The sequence below is a fragment of the Cydia pomonella genome, chromosome 1, assembly GCF_033807575.1.
Source record: "Cydia pomonella isolate Wapato2018A chromosome 1, ilCydPomo1, whole genome shotgun sequence".
NCBI lineage: Eukaryota > Metazoa > Arthropoda > Insecta > Lepidoptera > Tortricidae > Cydia > Cydia pomonella.
The window spans coordinates 29,224,627-29,244,730 of NC_084703.1; the positions used below are offsets into that span (position 1 = coordinate 29,224,627).

General features: G+C 35.5%; 1 protein-coding gene and 1 long non-coding RNA gene across 3 annotated transcripts in view; one reads left to right on the forward strand and one right to left on the reverse strand.

Moving 5' to 3' along the window:
• Positions 1–13,068, reverse strand: part of LOC133527979 (gustatory receptor 5a for trehalose-like) — a 31,802-nt gene extending 18,734 nt beyond the window's left edge. For both annotated transcript variants that reach the window (XM_061865205.1, XM_061865215.1), the window contains exons 1-8: positions 12,558–13,068; positions 12,411–12,482; positions 12,113–12,183; positions 10,534–10,720; positions 9,942–10,151; positions 8,627–8,731; positions 6,534–6,712; positions 1,071–1,234 (exon numbers count right to left, since the gene is read on the reverse strand). In XM_061865205.1, the coding sequence (XP_061721189.1) occupies positions 1,071–1,234; positions 6,534–6,712; positions 8,627–8,731; positions 9,942–10,151; positions 10,534–10,720; positions 12,113–12,183; positions 12,411–12,482; positions 12,558–12,630 (1,061 nt within the window). In that variant the 5' untranslated portion in view covers positions 12,631–13,068. The remainder of the gene's footprint in view (positions 1–1,070; positions 1,235–6,533; positions 6,713–8,626; positions 8,732–9,941; positions 10,152–10,533; positions 10,721–12,112; positions 12,184–12,410; positions 12,483–12,557) is intronic.
• LOC133528198 (uncharacterized) overlaps positions 1–20,104 on the forward strand; it is a 149,635-nt gene that overhangs the window by 19,387 nt on the left and 110,144 nt on the right. The gene's annotated exons all lie outside the window — the stretch shown is intronic.

A 20,104-nucleotide genomic window follows, 5' to 3' on the forward strand; every position in this document is an offset into this window, starting at 1 on the left:
TCACTACGTTTTTTGAACCATTGTTTAACAAGATTAGACGAATGTTTCGGGTCATTATCTTGCTGAAACATAAACGCTCTGCCGAAATGTTGGCGTGCCCAGGGAAGAAACACGTCTTCCTTAAAGGGCCAACTCCACTTGCACTGAAACAGCCCCACACCATAAGGGAGCCGCCGCCGTGTTTGACTGTAGGGAGCTGATACTTGAGGTCATAGCGAGCATTGTCGGGACGTCGTACGTAGGTAATTCCATCTGATCTAAACAGTAAAAACTTGGATTAATCGCTCCAGATTACCTTTTCCCACATTTCCGCAGTCCAAGAAAGATGTTGTTTCGCAAAAATTTTTCTAGGTGCTCGATTTTTCTTGGAAATCAGTGGTTTCTTTGCAGGACGACGAGCACGAAGTCCACCATCCTTCAGGCGATTTCTTACCGTACGTACGGATACAGAAACTGAATTTCCATACGATATTTCCCGCATAATGTCGCTCGCCGTGAGTTGTGGATTGTGTCTTGCTATTCGCAAAATGTTGCGGTCTACCAAACTTGATGTGCAGCGTGGGCGACCAGGTCTGTTGGGCCTTTTGACACCTCCGTGAGCTTTTTCTCGTTTCAAAACGTTCGATATAGGTAGTAGACTGATGAACTTGAAATTGCTTAGCCAGCGTCGATTGTGTGAAGCCATTTATAATTGCTTCTTGTGTAGCTACTGTTAAGTTTTTATTTCCACGAGGTCACCCCATGACGGAACTGATATTACTTACAAATATGATAATTAATTAGCACGATATTCCGTTTTTTATCGACTTAAATACTACTAGTGACGGACGCTAAATTCCAGAAAAATTAATTCAAATTGAATTTCGAAATATGTACCGGCCTTTTTTGATTAGATATCAACAAATTCAATTCTTGGTTTCATCTAATTTGAAATATTTTACAGAAAAATCACAATATGATAGATTTTTTCCGCTACTGTAACTCTTCGTATTTGTTTACATTAAAATTATAAAGATGTAGTATAATAAAATTTAACACACAAATATTTCAATTAGCCTTAAAATACTCACGTAATCCCTAAAAATAACTGTAGACAAATGAAATAAAAGTTGACAAGGTTTGAGAGCAGGATGAGTCCGCCCAGTGACTGATCCAATTGGCGGACGAGCTGGGCCTGCTTTACATACGCCTCACGTATTCTGCGCCACGTATGTCCTTTACTGCACTCACCATGCTACAAATATAAAAATATTATATATAAAGCGACCCCAACACATAATGTTTTAAAAATTAAAACTAACTGCGGATAGCGCCTTTAACATTTCGTACAAGTTATATGGCTCGAAATGAAACTTGAATTTACGATTACTCCTGCAATATTCATTGAAATTGTATGGGTATGGCTGACACGGTAGTCATCATGCGAAACCCATGCAAAATCGGAACGTGGAATGTGTGAAGAGGAAAGTTGGAAGAATTAAAAGCAGAAATGAGCAGACTAAATATAGATATACTAGGACTGAGTGGGGTAAGATGGGAAGGAAGTAGAGATTATTGGAGCGATGATTTTAGCATAATTTACACTGGAGAAGAACAAGGAGCTAACGGTAAAGCTATAGTTTTGAACAAAGTATGGGGTACAAAGACAAAAAAACATAATACATTACAGTGATAAAATTACAGCGATAAAATTAACAAATAGTCCTGACCAGCAGGTATATTGAAGAGATGTATAACCTCATGACACAATACTGGATTCAGCTAAAGAAAAATATATATTCATAGGGTGATTTTAATGCATGTCATGGGAGAAGGGTCAGAAGATAATACTGTAGGAAAATTGGGACTTGGAAAAAGGAACAAAAGAGGAAATAGACTAGTACAGTTTTGTAAGGAAAATATTTATTCATAGCAAACACAATATTTGAGCATCCCAAACGGCGGCTATATACATGAAAAATGCCTGCCGGCATAGGTAGATATCAATTAGACTTTATTATTTCTAAACAAAAACCTTGTCAACAGGTCAGTTCTTGTAAAACATTTTTCATGGGCAGAAGTAAATACAGATCATAATCTACTGATGAGCACATTTAATTTAATAAGTCATAAGCCAAAAAGGATGAACAGGCCAAAGAAAATAGATCTCAGTAAGCTTAAGGAGAAAGGTAGCAATCACAGAGTGCAATATAGTAATAAGGTAGGATTAAAATTAGAACAGTGTAAGAATGATATAAAAGATAGTACAAGTATAGAAAAAAGGTGGAGTAAATACGAGATATTATTAAGACCAGCGCTGAAGAAACACTAAGAAGAGAAAAGATTACAGCTAAGAAGAATTGGTTGACTACAGAAATTATGGATCTGATGATTAAAAGACGGAAAATAAGAAATAGAACAGATGAAGAAAGAAAACGACAGTATAATTATCTTACAAATTGGATAACCTTAAAATGCAGAGAAGCAAAGGCTGCAGACATTGAAAAAACATGTGATAATATAGAACATTGTATGAAAAAAGGGAAAATAGACGTGTAGCCTATAAGATAGTAAGAGACATAGGAAAACACCACAGGACAAAAAGTGCTACAATAAAAGATTAAAACAGTAAAATTTTAATATTGAAAATTTATATGAAGGTACTGGTTTAACAGACAATAATTTAGAAACCGTAATGTAAGTAGATGAGGATAGATTAGCTGCAGACGTTATTAGAGAAGAATTTGATAGAGCGGTTAACAGTATTCATAATGGTAAAGCTACAAGAGACGATCAAATTTACATTGAACTTATTAAGAAAAATTAAGAAAATACAGTGTATTCCATGAAAAAAAATGAAATATTTACTATAGTTAAGGATATGTACATTACAGGCGATGTTTCAAGTAATTTCAAAATTAGTAAAACTATCATATTACCTAAGAAATTAAACACACTTAAATGCGAAGAGCATAGAACTTAAAGTCTTATATCACAGGCCTCTAAAATACTTTTGAAAATAATACAAGGAAAATAAGACCGGTATCGCGGTAGCTGAAAGCTATTTAGGGCCTTATTATTTATTGATAGAAGATTGGACGTGGGGCTTAAAACCCACAGGGTCTTTCCGCGTAACTCGGACATGACAACGAAAAAATAAACTATTGAATTTAGAATGTGTCTGAATGTAGAATAAACAAATGAGGGTAGCAGAACAAATTTTATAACCTTAAGTCAATAATAAGTCAACGGTTGTCATAATTTCCGACATTGTAAGTGCTGCTTGCGGAATCAACTACGAACGTAAAATAAGTGATTATAAATATTACGACTTTAATTGATTTTTACGCAAAGAAGAGGTAAGTAACCTTTATTTATCTGTTGTCTATTAAATTATTCACGCGGTACTTTGATTACAATTATCATAAGTTGAAAGAAAATTATGTAAGAGGAGAATGAAAATTGCATGTCGTTGAGTAACGTGAGTAACGCAAAAAACAATATTTTTCATTTACTGTACTGAAGCTTTGGACAAATGAACTTATATTGAACTATGTGTATATGATTTGGCTTAGATGATGTCATTCTCGCGGTTTATTTCTCCGCAAAAGTGTTATTTTAAAGAAATACTTGACTTGAGATACTTGTAACGTGAGTCACAGTGAATCGCGTTATTGCTACTGTAAAGAGAGTAACTAAATATTTTAATGTATTTTGGAGCTACAATGCCTCTATCAGCGGCAGAAAGGGCAAAAAGAAGAAGACAGAAGCTGAAAGACGAAGGAAAGTATGAAGAGTATAAGAAAAAACATAGGCTTGCCGTCACTGGCATATCAAAGTGTCATATAATGTATTGGCAGTGTGGTAAGTTGGAAAAAGCACAAATATCTCAAGCATTCGACAAAGGTGTAAAAGAAAAACCAGGTTATTAACCCCAAATTATACATTATACCGAAATGGAAAAACAAGATGACATAAACCCACTAGCTGAATAAAAAAATATAATTTATAGCCTTTATACAATTTATTTTATCTAATTCTAATAATAATAAGTAAAAAATATGCTATTTGTTTGCTAGAAATGATAAAAAAATATCAAAATAATCTAGGTAGTCGCAAGTAACGTGATTCACGAAATCGCTGTAACGTGAGTTCGTGAGGTTTTATAGTTTATTTTAATAAGTGTGTATCTTTGATTTCATTTGGTTAACTATTAAAGAAGCTTGATTATTTATGTCATTGTGTTGTTATTTTGTTAAAACAAATTCATTCAATAATCAAAGGGAAATCAATAAACACAAAAGGCGAAAAACTCCGTGTCCATTTCTTGTAACGTGAGTCACAGAGTTATTTTCTACTTTTCTCCAATTTCCATAATTTGTTGGAGAAAAAGTACTTCGACAATTCATTCGCAGTAATGTACTCTGTGATATTATTATCAAGTTTTCGAGGTAGAAAGCTCTTGATCTCAAATATACGACAAGATTGTTAGGAATAGTGACTACAAAGTAACGTGAGTCACCGTGGATTTACCCCACATAGCATTTATAGATTTAGAGAAAGCATTTGATAAGATAGACTGGATAAAGATGATGATAATTATAAAAAAAATAGGCATAGATTATAGAGACAAACAAATTATACATGCATCATATAAAAAACAGAAAACAATAATATAAATAGGACAGAAAAAAGGAAAGGCGAAAGTAAGACAGGGAGTGCGTCAAGGTTGTACACTCTCGCCATTATTTTTTAATATATTTATTGAAACCGCCATCAGAAATATTGTAGATTTCGGAAAGGGGCGTGTCAGAATTAACGGGGAAAGGTTTCATTTCGTTAGGTTTGCAGCAGTGGCAGAAAATTCTATAGAACTAGAACAGCTTGTAATGGATATGGACCACATATTTACTGAATTTGGACTTAAAATCAACATCAATAAAACAAAAACATTAATAACATCCAAGCACCAATACAAAATAAATTCTATAAAAATCAGAAATACAGGAACTAGGCAAGTAAAAAGTTTTATATACTTATGAAGCATTATAACATGTAACTCCAGATGCACTTCAGATATCATCACACGCATAGCCATGCTAAAAAAGCTTTTAACACCAAAAAACATCTATCAAAGCAAAAATATCAGAAAGCGATTTATCAAGACCTACGTCTGGACTATAGCGTTATACTCGTATGGAAGCGAGGCATGGACATTAACTCAGCGTGATAGAGGCAAATTGAGTGTTTTTGAAATGTGGACATCGAGAAGAACGGAAGGTATAAGTTGGAAAGAGAGGAAAACAAATATGGAAGTATTAGATTTGGTAGGTGAAAAGAGATCTCTGTTGAGAACGATTGAAAACAGAAGGGGAAACATGCTGGGGCACCTGATACGGCATGATACTTATATAAAGTCAATAATTGAAGAAATAATAGAAAAAAGTGGCTGTGACATAATCGGACAGACAGACGGACATTACGAATCTATAAGGGTTCCGTTTTTTGCCATTTGGCTACGGAACCCTAAAAAGAGGCAGGGGAAGACAGAAACGTGAATTTTTTTGACCAAGCCAAGGAGAAAATCAACGTAGTGACTTATCAGGAGCTCAAAACAGTGGCAGAGAGAAGAAAATAATGGCGGTTACTCCACCGACAAGAGCAAGGCTCTTAAAAGTTATGATGATGATGGTGGTATAAGAAACCATTGTAATCTGTATGAAATGCTTAATATAACTAACGTATATAATTTGATAATTATTAATTCTGTATCCGTGTAAATAACTTTGCAATTGACACATATTATGTGATCTTTTTCTAGAAGTTAAGAATGGGTATACTAAGTTATCCTTAAAAGATAGACATTCAACATCGCGGACCTTTTTGTAGACCCATGAAAGAGATACAACCCCACCATATATTGTGTTGTTATAGCTCAAACGGATTAGGCAGCATTTTCGAATAAAGCGTTATTTTTTTCTAACAATATCTTTATACTTCAACCAACTTACACAAAACCCTAATAAGTTATATAACTTATATATCTAAACCTTCCTCAAGAATCACTCTATTGATAGATGAATGTCATATGGAAATACGTTCAGTAGTTTTTAGTTTTGGAATTGTTTTAAAAGATGTGTAGTGAAATGAACGTTTTCCCCTAGATTTGCGCATGCTAGGTTGCGTGACAGTCGTGCACATAGCGAATATTGACCAACAGCTTACTGTTACGTAGTTAATTATCGTACGCTGTGCGGAGTTTGGTTTCGGATAACTTCGCTTATAGTGACAAATCACTTACAATGATCTATAAATCCTATTAAATAAAGAATCATCAAACGTTTTTCGTTATTTACGCCGTAAAAATGCATCACAGTAGTAGTTGAGTTTGTTTGCTCGCTTGAGTGCTCAATACTTATAGTAAAGACAATGCCATTAACTCTGATAAAGCCCAAACAAGACATGGCTTTAATGTCTCAAAGGAAACTAAATCATCGTTAAGTACTGTAGCCTTGTTACCAACATAGATTTTGAACGGAAATCCAGATGCTTACAGGGTTCCAAGGATCCTTGCTGAGCGTAGAGAATTTGGCAACGTATTGGTTAAGTGTGTTGTATCGCGAAGTCAATCCCATGCTTATTAATACTATAAGTATATCTTGGTAGTTCCACAGGATCGTAGCTATTTTGCTCATAAAGAGAAGCGGTACGGCAAACCATATTGAATAATCCGCTGAAATTAAATGTCATTATTATTACGAGCTCATTAATCACTATCAATTTTCAATCTTATTAACAATTTAAACTTATGACTATAGTCCTTAATAGACATTTAAGACAACTAACTACAATGGATAAACTTGATTAGTCGCCCTATTTTCCTTTCTCGTGACTAGAAACAGCAGCAGCGATACCAGGGATAAATAAAAACCGGTCAAGTGCGAGTACGTTTGACTCGCGTACCGAGGGTTCCGTACAAACTTTCAATTATCTCATGTATGTATCTGTATTCCCTGATAAATATGACCTCGGTCTCTTTAAGGCAAGAGTGATAGGCTACTACTGAACCGGTGAGCTCCATCTAACGCCCTAGCTTCACTTTCCATCAGGTGTGACTATGGCAAATCGCCGATCAGTTTATAACAAATAAATAAAAATGTAACTATAAGCAGAAAGAACTAGTGACCACAAGTATACTAGGCATAATTGTGCCCAACTCCTTTGGCTAATTGGCCCGAATTGGCTAACTAATTTGCGCGACCTGTATGTCTGTTGGTTTTTCAGGGATAATTCTTTTGATGACAAGTCTGGCCTAGTGGGTTGACCTTGCCTATGAAGCCGATGGTCCAGGGTTCGAATCCCAGTAAGGGCATTTATTTGTGTGATAAGCACAGACATTTGTTCCTGAGTGATGGATGTTTTCTATGTATTTAAGTATTTGTATATGTATTAAATATATCATTATCTGAGTACCCGAAAGGTGTTTTTAGTGTATCATAAATTTCAAGTACAATAAACACCGGCAAATTACAAATTAAATTGAAAGAAGTTATCAAGATAGAGGTGTGATTATATATTTCCTGTAATATTTATGATAATGTTAATGTTATATAAAAAAAACCATCAAAGTGCGAGTCGGACTCGCACAGGATGCCATTATCTATAAAAAAAAAACGGTCACCCATCCAAGTACTGACCCCGCCCGACGTTGCTTAACTTCGGTGATTGGATGAAAACCTCGAGATTGGAAAGAATTTTTTATTTTATTCTGTTTTTAGTATTTGTTGTTATTGCGGTAACAGAAATACATAATTTGTAGAAATTTCAACTGGCTAACTATCACGATTCATGAGATACAGCCTGGTGACAGACGGACGGACAGCGGAGTCTCAGTAATAGGGTCCCGTTTGACCCTTTGGGTACGGAACCCTAAAAAAACAATTTTCCTTTCATAAACTTCGAAGGGTATGTTTTATATTACCTTTCATAGATCTTTTTTTTTCATTATGATTTTTTTTAAACGTTTTGGATTCAAATGATTAACCACTAGTCCTAGTATCTAGATTTTGAAATTTTGCCCCCTTTTAAGGCGCTATTGGATGACAACATATTAAAGTAGTTATTTATTATCAAATGCGGGAAACATCGAGGTAATTTTAAGTGTTTCGAAAGTAAGCATATAAGATGTTACAAATTTTCTCGCTATTTGGAAAAGACCAATTTTCAGGAATCTCTTTCATTTACCGGTGTAACGTCGCACAGCGTAAAACCAGAATTATTTATATTGGAATATACAATATTATTAAGACTTTTGATCGCGGTAAGAAAGTCGTAGTCATCTTGCTTAGAAACAAAATTACAGCAGTTTGAAGTTTACAGTTATGTTTCGGTACAGGCCTTATGATTAGATGATGGAATTCAGCATTTTAGATCAACAAATATAATACGAAACTTATCGCTGCGTTTTCTAAAATTTCTGAATAGTTGCAACGATGATATCTACGTTTAGTCGCTCTTGAAGGAAATATTTCGTTACTATTTTATAACAAGCCAGTCACCAAAATGCGCAATCCCAAAATATAAGGTATTGTACTTATAATACTTATCAAAAAACACATAATTATAAACACAAGTATTATGATCTTACTTCTGAGTAACAAAAATCCATGAGACATCAGTGTGTACCGCTTTAGGATAAGTGAAGGCGGGCATTCAAACCCAACTTGTGACATCATGCTCATGGCGTGTTCCACTGCAGAAAATTACAAAATGGACTAGTGCGATTCGTGAGGAAACACTGGGGCAAACTGACAGGGATAGTTAAGTATTTAATAAGCACAAAGACAGACCAAGTGCGAGTCAGCCATGCTCCCAGGATTCCATACCATCACACAATTTTTACAATGTCATTAAATTAAAACATAGGTATGTTATTCTTGAATAATATCATAATCAGTATGACGAATTTTCATTGATCATCATAAAGATAAAAACAAAACAATATAAAGTCAGTTGTTTTATGACCATCCCAAACACCTATTCTTGGCGCGACCAAAGAAATATAAACTTTTTGTCAATTTCAACTGTCCTTCTGTATAGGTCATGGAATACTGACAGACATTAAATGTATGATGTTTATATATTTAGTAAGGACATGACATTTATTTAGGACATATTTACGTATTCAAAATTCAAAATATTTTTACATAAGTATCGTGTCATTTAACACATTTCATTTCGGGTTCAAATCCTGGTAACGGCATTTATTCGTGTGATGAGCATGGATATTTGTTCCTGAGTCATGGGTGTTTGCTATGTATTTAAGTGTTTTATACATATTTATATATTATATATATCGTTGTCTAAGTACCCTCAATACAAGCCTTATTGAGCTTACTGTGGGACTTAGTCAATTTGTGGAATAATGTCCTATAATATTTACTTATCTATTTTATAACGGGATATACGGGTAATTCTAATTAAGTATGTATACTCGTATGGTTGGGTGATCTTAACTTTGATTTCTTGCTTTATAGTACGAGAGTACTGCTCTAATACTGACGGTATCTGCAAGAAGCCCTAGCCTATATTCAATAAAGTATTAAATAAATCGAACGTGAAAATCTCGGAAATGTGCAAGGAAATTGTTACCTAAATTTTATTTCTGCGCGAATCCGCAGGAAACGATCCTTGACGTGAATTTTCAAGTTACAATATTAGTTAGTTATTTTTTAGGCTCAGTAGAAACTGATAGCAATGTATATTAGATCAAATGATCACTAGTAGATACTATAAAGCTGAAATTTATCTCGGGTGCATACTGAAAGTTTTTAGGGGAAGGTCGAGTAAAGTGAGCACCCCATATTCCGATAAATTGTGTGTCTGCGTTTATAAACTCTACCGTTAACCAGTGCTCTCATCAGCTCAGTGGCGTGAGACTCACTGGCTGAAAACCCACTTACCAACCACACAAGTTACCATCACAGACGTTACTGTGATCATCCGAGTCTTTATTTTTTTATCGGACGAAACGTTTATTGCTATACTTCGATCGATTGAGGCCCAATACGAAGCTATTGTTTCCCATGAAGATGACAACTTCCAAGAGAGAATAAGTGTAGTTATCGAGGACGCGTAGAACGTTGCTCCCGCTAGTCGTGCAGTGACACTCCCTGGAAATATAGGTCCTATATACAACTGAGATAGTTAAATATAATGCTTACTGTGCAAGAAATACCATAAAAATTGTAATACGTTAAAAAATGCAAGTCTGCAACTAAAAATAATGTGAAATTTAATGTAGGCATAACCAAGTCAGTAGGTTTATCCATAACTCAACTGAGTTATGAAAACTGAGGTAACTATCTTAAGCCGAAAAAAAGGGTCAACGTCGGCATGAGAGTTGTTAAGCTGGAAACTTGTATATACTTTAATCATGGCGTCCTAAAAGTTATTTAAATTAGTTATTTTAGGTCAAAGGTCACAATAATCGGGTTTTTGCGAATATCACGGTTCCTTTAGCTCCAATAACTAAAAAAATATCAAAATACTCACTATGACCTTCAATATCAATAGCTAATCCAGCAAGTGCTTTAACGACACGCCAAATAGCAACGCCTTCTATGACTCCGAGCAAAAGCAAAATGCAAAGGCCAAAAGTTTTCCACAAAACATTTCCAGAGCCAGCTACACCAAACCATCGTGAGAACCGAAATATTTTTGCCATGATCTGTAAAAAATCCTACAAAAAGAAATTAGGATTTTAGATAGAGAACACTTTTAACTGCTGGTTGCGTTCTAAGGATGCGCAGAGGACTGATATTTCTGAAAACGTGCAAGATGTCCACGAGGAACACGCATTATTTAAGCTTAAAAAAGCAAGAAATTTAAGAGTACTACTTAAAATAGCATCCAAATGAATAACACAAAAAGTATTTACTCGTACTCAGAAGATCACATAATAGTTATTTGTTTTACAAGGGGGCAACGTTGTTGTTTAACAACGTTGCCCCCCGAAAATCTTATTTTACTGGTAGCGATTTTTCCATTCGCAAAATTTCCCAATTTTAAATTTTCTGTTCTGCTTTTTCCTCGGATGTGAAGATTAGATAGACGTTTTTTTCTTAATTTCTCATGTTTTTATTTTCTATTCTGTTTTTTCCGGGGGTTACTAATTTTCTATTTTGCCAAAAGAAGGAAAAATATGTCTAAAAATATAATCAAATTACCTTAACAGCAACCTTAGCCTGAAAATTAAAGTAGCTACAGAAAAAAGGAATTCTGGATACTGGCTAGGTTAATAATGTACCATTTAATTTTTTGCTCCTATTATAGGCCACATCCTGTATTTCATACAGGGTGTTGCCTATATTATCCACACGATATTATCGTGAATATAGTGCTTTAGATAATTGACGAAAAGTGATGAAAGACTGACAACTATTTGTATTAGATAAGTACTTGACAACTATACCTACCTACTCTTATTTTTATCATTACTTAAACTCATCAATTTGTTTGTAATTGTTCTTTATTATTAAAAAACTATTATAATAAATAAAAAAACTTAAATTATTCGCATTATTAGCATAACTTAACTTAAGTCACTAATGCAACTTAACACTTGACTGTCTTCACTTGCGGGCCAATTGAAAATATATAGTCATATTTTAAATAGGTATGAAATTGCTTTTTAATGGTTTTTTTTTAAATCTCTTGTGCCATCTAGGTATTTCTCATTACTCGTATCATTTGAATTCTATTATTTTGTATGTATTTTATTTGTCTTCGTCGGTATTCAGCAGAACCTATTTCATTTTGAAGCACTTTGAAATCGGCATCTCTAGCTTCATCTTTTAGTTCTGCAACTAACAAGTATGTGAGCGTGAAAATGACGGGCATAGTGACAAGTGATACACATTAAACCATGCTGCCACCGCTGGATAGCTATTCCAAATAAAGATTTATCTATACATTACTTCGCATTCTCAAGTATCTTTTACAATTTAGTTGTACTACATAGGGAGATATATCTCATTATGATGAGCTATTTCAGAATGGCAGATACTTTTGACGCGTAGTCTGATCCGCTACTTTTGATGCTGGCTGTACTCATGATTGATATGTCACTTACGTCATGGAGGCATTCATAAGGCAAGTTCTTTTTTGTATGGTTTAGATCTCGTTGTCTGTGTTTCATAATAACTGAAAATACAATAGGATACGCAAATTAACGTTTATTGTAAAGGGGCCCACTGATTACCAGTCCGCCGGACGGTATCGGCCTGTCAGTTTTGTTCTCACTGACAGGCCAATACCATCCGACGAACTGTTAATCAGTGGGTCCAGATACTCCAGATAGTATGCGTAAATAGAAATAATATTGCGTAAATATTATTTCATTTCTAACTTAGTAAGGTAGTAAAACTTACCAACTGATACAATACATTTGATGTTATGATAGCGATCGCTACGAGTAGGTAACGAATAAACGCTGTCAATGCCTGCACAAGATCAACATTAATATCGTATTAAGGCTCTCAATGTTTATTTCATGGAATATATATAGGTATACCTACAACCTGCTATCGTGAGTGAGTCATCGGAAAATATAAGTAACCTTAAATTATGGTACATATCTTTGGTAGCCATCTTAATTGACTTTAAGTACAAAATAAACTGTTTATATTCAATGCTTTTATGATGGATAGGTATAAATGAAGCTGTTAGTGTCACGTTGTTAAGCGATTGAGCCTGCTTGTAAAGCTAACTCATAGTCAACAAAGAAACCGTCGTTTGACTTCAATCGATTTTTAAACCTAGGTATAGCTTATTATCTCACGCGATCACGTTCATGCGCGATTATCCCACAAACACAACACGATTCAATCATTGCGGTAAATGAAAATGTAGTCATTAAAATTCACATTACATGAATAATTGTTTTTAACTACGAGCGCCGGCTGAATTTCAGACTTGCGGTTGTTAATAACATATACAACTACAACAAAGCGAGGACAAAGACCAACATTTCAAGACATTCTTGATAGTATGTATGTTAAAAAGGTCCCATTTTCATGTCCAGACTATTTCACGAGGAACCGCCGCAATCTTGGAGAATGTGTTTTATTACTCTGAGTATGATCTAGCTAGGGAAACATTAAAGCTTATTAATCGTTATAGTCGTAGTACGGATGCTCAACAAGCCAACGTTTGAGGCGACATTTAAAAATGCCCAAGTTTTGAGCGTTGGTGAGGTATCACGTAGGTTGTTGTAGATGGCAGGCCCCATGACAGGTGAGCTTAGTCGACTTGGCCAACTTGCGGCTCACGCCCACGAGCTTATGGGCGTTACGCGTGTTGTAGCTTTGTACCATACTATGTGTTTTGTATGCTATTAGGCTTGACCATACACAGCCACCTGTAAGATGACTATGTATAGCTGGTAAGATCAGTATTTCAAGTTTTTTAAAGTAGGGTCTTGCAGGAGTGTTGTGCGGTACTCGGGCGATTATTCTAACCGCGCGCTTTTGGAGACGGAAGACCCTTTTGCACTCGGCACAGCATCCCCATAGCTCCGCATCATACTGGATCAGCAAGTGCACTGTGGCAAAATAGCACGAGCGCGCGACCTCAGCTTATCCGTCCCAGGTACCCGTCCTAAAGCAAAACATGCGCTGCCGATTCTTCCGCTGAGTCTGTTAAGAGGCTGTCAACACCCAATGTCCTTGAAATTGATGTTACTTAAACAGTTTTTTAAGAAAGACTATTTATTTTAGTCAAGTAAGAAAAATATATGTTCATATTAATTATATTTCAAAGACCGTGGTTGTACTCGATACATGATTGAACGAAATTGGCTCGATAGAAAATAATTGCAAAGATTAATCTTAAAATCACAATTAAACGGTTCTATGTCTTTATTGTTTTGACTTATGGGTCTGCAATTAAAATCACAATTTCAAAACATTTATATCTAAACCGTGGTTGAGTAAAATATAACACTAATAATCCACTTTTTTTATTTAAATATTTTTCTTATTATTCCCTTGCCCAGGCCCAGTAACATGCGACAGTGCTATCTCATTTACTCCGATAGAAATAGACAGTGTGCGCGCTTTTGGTATTGACAGCCTCTTAATATGATGGTCCCACTTTAAACAGGTATCAATTTCGAACCCAAGGAATCCAGTGGTACTTAATTGGTCTAGAGCGGTCCCATTTACAAAAACTGCAAACGGACTCATGCTGCGGCCCGATAGGTTGAAGACTAGGTAGTGGGTCTTCTTATGGTTTAACGCAAGACCATTGGCATCAAACCACTGTACAAGCTGCGTCGCGGTTTTGTTTAGTTTTCTTTCTACAGTGTCCACCGATGGCGCTGTGACGATTGCAGCAACATCATCGGCGTACATGAGCATCTCTGCAGCCTGTATTGCATGCGGCAAATCGTTCAGCAACAAGGAGAATAGTATATCTGAGACCGACAAACCCTGGGCTACGCCCATGGTGGTTTCTAGTGGGTCTGACCTAGCCTTTCCACCATCTCCGTTCACAATTTGAGATCTCTGCTGCAGAAGGTTCTTGAACAAGGAAAGTGTCGGACCATCGATTCCATAGTGCCTTAGCATACTGGTAAGATAAATTAAAAGGTATAATATTACTTTGCTAATCGGCGACAAGGTAACGTGCTAGTGGCTAGCAGCGTTATTCAAACTGAATGGTGTCAAATATCAAATATCAAACATTTATTCAGCAAATAGGCCACAAGGGCACTTTTACATGTCCATTTTTACAAACAATAAATTAAAAAAAAAAACAATTACAAATATCGAATCTATGAAATAATAAATACTTTATTAGAGATGTATACTGTCTCTAAATGTCAAATTACACAAAAAAAAACTATGATAAAAAAATAAAACCATAAAATACTAAAATTCTTTAGAGATGTATAAGTCTCTAAGTGTCAGAGATAAAATATAAAAAATATATTAAATTATCCTTAGAGATGTAGAGGGTCGCCAAGGCTTGAATTCTTATATAAATAATTAAAAGACAAAAAAATTAAAACAGACAAGAACGTCGAACGTGTCACGGCCCTTTATGACGACTGAAATTTTTTCGCAACCCCTAACCCCGTTTCTACGACAAATATAGTACCTATAACAAATCTACATTTTACATATGCGTTTTTGAACGCACCCTTTTTTTTATAGGAAAAAAATAGGAAATATGATTATGACTATTTAAAATACGGTTTTTGTGTAATGGACGATAAACCACATGTGCTATTTGCTGTGAAGTGTTATCGCGTGAAAGTATGAAGCCATCTAAACTTCTGCGGCATCTTACGAGTAAATACGAAAATTTCAAAGACAAACCATTGATTTTTTTGAACGAAAATTAATGGCACTTCAGGACAAAAAGCTAATTTAGCGCAGGTAAGTACGAATTATAGTTATATTTAGTACGAATACGTAAAATACGTAGTTCGTAAATAAATGAAGTTGTCACTCGATCCATTCCCTATATACTTCATCTAAACCTACTTTATCACACAGAGGTGAGATGGCTCTCGAAAGGAAAGGTTTTGACATGCATCATAGAGCTTAGATCAGAATTATTAATGTTTTTGCGAGATTGTTATCTTGGACTGGATTTGCAGATTTATTTTCTGATTATGTTTGGCTATTAAAAGTAGCATATCTTGCCGATATTTTTGTCCATTTAAATGCTATGAACGCAAGTCTACAAGGGACGAGAACATATTACGTGTACAAACATATCGTATATCTAAATGTGTATTTATCTATATTTTAAGTATTTATACCATCGCCTAGTACCCATAGCACCTACAAGCTTTGCTTATATTGAGACTAGGTCGATCTATGTAAGACTTTCCCCAAATAGTTAGTTAACTTGCTTGGGATATTAACAATAAATAAACTGTTTGATGTTTCCGTTTTTGTTAAATAGTAAATTTCTATAGAGGCCGCTAAGAGGTGGATAAAAAACAGACATTCATAAAACTTTGAAATTTTATTCAATACATATATTAACTATCAAAGCAAAGTGACCATGATGTATCATTGTTATGTTGAAGAAGGTCGGGCTAATCTGGTATTGAGACGCAAGTATGAAACTTGCGTCTGCGCGCAAGACGAAAGCACTGCGGGAAATGTGCACACAGCTCCATAAGTGCCTATCCAGTTTATATTTATGTATTCCATTTATAAATGGATACGCACCTTTGCAGCTCACTGTGTTGTGTTAATTAAAGTATTCCTTACAGCTTGTATCTTCCTAACCTTTATCTTAGATTGCCTTTAAAAATACTTTAAGGCGCAGAACGCTAAAAATTGAAGCCGTGCCTAGCAATTGATTAAGCTATCGCATATAGTCAGCGTTAACTTCATCAAGCATCGCCTCTGTTGAGTTGTCAGCTGCAGTCGCTCGATATTCCCATCTAGCGGAGTGGGCACGTGATGGAGAGGCCGGTGAATAAGTAAAGGTGACTCATCCATATAGGGTCAATTACGGTTAAGTTAATAAGTAAAGGGTGGTCCAGAGTTATTGTAGCCGTTTATAAGACTACGATAATAAACGATTGGATTAAATTTGAAATGGATTTGATTGCAAATATATCCTAATAAACATACCGAGCACGAATACCTAAGCTAAGAATTTTACAGACACCATTCTGAAAATCGTGTACGAACTTTGCATCACTTTCGCAAGCAAAATACGTAGACAAACATCAAGTGGAATTCAAGCCACGTCCTGGTCAAAAACCGACTATTGACACGCCTAGGTTGCAGGCGAGACAAAGTCGTAGCAAATTTGACCGCGTCGCTTCACGAGAACTTGGCTGGACCCTGTCTACATATCGGCGAGTCAAGAAAGCAGCTGGGATTCGAAGCAGGGGCTGTAGCACGGTCACATTATCACTTGTCACTACCTATGCCTGTCACATTCTAACAAGTATGTATATGCGAAAGTGACAGGCACGGTGACAAGCTGACAAGTGATAAAAATAGGACCATGCTAGAGCCGCAGGAAAAGACGCAGCCCCAAATTCAATCAAGGGCAGATCGACAGGTGTATTAAGGGTGCAGCGAAGCTTTACAAGGATAACATTCCCAGTGATCGAAATTTCTTCTTCGTATTAGATGATGAAAATTACGTGTCACTGGATCCGACACAAGTAGCGGGAGATACCACATGTCGGACGGTGAACTAGAGACACCAATTGAAGACACTTTGCTCTCGACTACGAATAAGCCAGCTAACACATCCCAGCAATGAAGCTAATCTGGAAGCGGTTTTCTAACGAAATCACTTTTCAATTGATTCCGCTCCAAAATACCTACTGCAATGCGCTAAATAAGGTTCGGTTGGGTTGTAATTTTTTAAGCATAGTTACTGTAAATAAAGACTGTACACGATAAATTCCCGACAGGCGAATTTGCCTGTTGCTTTATAAAAAAGTATTAAACCTTATTTACATTTGTTGTTTTTTTTAATCTGTAGAATATTGTCTAAGATTTTATTTACATTTTATTTTTCATAATTCTTAATTACACAAACTGTTTTCCAATAAAGAGAGTAGTAGGAATAAATTGTGTACACTCACTATGAAAATCCGAGTTTATCGACTAGAGCCATCGCAAAATTGTTAAAAAGACCATAATCAACTGTTGCCGATGTCAATAAAAGATATTCTAAGGATTCCGTCGTCCAATGTATCCAGAAACTGAAAAGAAAATACTTATTGGCTACGTTTAAAAGAAACCGGAGCATCTCTGTGTTTTGCAACGAAACTTGCGTCGTTTTGAATGACGAAACGTATGTGCTGGCGGATTTTAAACAGGTGCCTGGATAAGAGTATTTTACCGGAAAGGACAAAAATAGTTTCTCAGAAGAATTTAAGAAAAAAATAAATCGAAATTTCCCAAAAAGTACTTGGTGCGGAAAAAATAATTCAAATTTCATTTGCACGGGTACTGTCAATACCGAAGTTTATCTGAAGGATTACCTCCAGCGACGACTGCTGCCATTTTTAATAAAAAGCCATGAAAATCCTCCAGTCTTTTGCCCAGATATTGGCATTGTAATATCATACCCTGCCTAAACTCTACTACGAAGCTTTGTAACCTAAAAGTAACATTTTCCTCAACCTTCTCTATTATTGAAACCTTTGGAAAGAAATACTGAAATTTAGTAAATAAGGATCTAGGCTATGGGGGTGAAGTGTAAAATAAACAAGGTATTAAGTACTAATGAAATTGATTTATTGCATTAAAATTGATTGAGTTTAATTCAATAATTTATGAAGTCTGATTAGGACCCATCAGACTTCATTGGATATAGAACTCATTTAGGATATACATATGGATTTATATTAGGATATACCGCTTTAATTGCTAGGGCCAAATACCTAAGCCAGGAAAACAAGACGGAACAAAAACCTGACTGTACACAAACATAATAAATATGTCACAGATAAAGACAAATTCAAACCTTATTTAAAAGTAAAAACAAGTATGTCAAGATCTTCTAGTGGTAAATAAAGACCGACATTATGATAAGTAATACTCAAAGCTCTCTAAAGTGTGAAACATGTTACATGATAAAATAAAATCTGAAATATGTTCCAACAAGCACAAAACAAGTCCAAAGATACTTAATGAAGTCAAACATCTACTAAATTCCAAATTCGAGTTGAAAGGTTTGGGAAGACCAAAGTGGCTTATCGGCATAGACGTGTCATATAAGAAGAACGAAATAAAAATCAACCAAGAAAAGTTCATTGAAGACACTCTCAAGAAATTTAGAATGGAAGACTGTAAACCAGTATCCACGCCATTGGAGCCCAGTCTTAAATTAGAAAAAAGCAAAAAAGAGGAGACTCAGCATCTGCAACTCCATTACAAAAACTTGATAGGTACACTCATGTACATAGCAGTGGCGACAAGACCCGACATTATGTTCGTCATAAGCTACTTATCACAGTTTAATGATTGCTATAACGAAGAGCACTTTAAGTGCGCTAAAAGAGTACTTCGTTATTTAAAAGGAACAAAGAGTGTAGGCCTGACATTTAAGAAAACCGGCAACAACTTGCATGGAATGGCCGATGCTGACTGGGGCTCATGCAAGCTCGACAGAAAGTCTTTTTCAGGCTACTGTTACAAGTACGCTGGTACGTGCGTAAGCTGGATGTCGAAAAAAACAAAAGAGCATCGCCTTGTCAACAGCAGAGAGCGAGTACATTGCGTTGACTGAACCCGCGAAAGAAGTCATCCATTTAAAGAACCTTTACAAGGATCTAGGGGCTAACTACAAGCGCATAGTCATCCTTAATGACAATCAAGCCGGCCCTAAAGCTAAGTCAGAATTCAATGGTAACTTCAAAATCGAAGCACATTGATTTGAAGATTCACTTCATCAGGGACTGCATCCAAGAAGGAGCAATAGAGGTGAAGCACCTGCAAACCGAGGATATGGAAGCAGACCTGCTCAACAAAGCTTTGCCTGGCCCACGGCTAATGAAATTGAGGAACAGCCTGGGGCTCTACTGATGGCTACGACACTGCCGTGAAGAGAAGTGTGAGTACTGGCCACGGGACTCTCGCCGCCGATCGAAATTCAAATCCTAAGATGACTTGACAAGCCTATGTAACTTTATAAATGTTTGTTATTGTTGTCATTAATTACAATAAATTATTGCTAAAAAGGATTTGTAGAATAAACATTGTGCCTGTGCTCCGTGATTTAATCTAAACTCCAGCTCCCCTCTCATATTCCCTCACAATTTCACGTTAGAATAAGTGTTATTTCTTCAGTGAAAAAACGTTATTTCTTTCGGTTTCGTTATACTTTTCCCATAGCCTGTGAATGTTTATATTATAAAAGCGTAACTATCTTGTTATAATATAAACATATAATAATATTTTTTTTACTAAACGCATACTGTTGCCATTTGGCAACTATGTATATTTAATTATTTATGTATATAAACAAGTAAATATAAAAGGTGTTTTTTTTTTCCTAAATCATACACCCAAATAACTAAACAAAAACCTTTTTTTCTACCAAGAATAAAAATCATGCATTTAAAGGT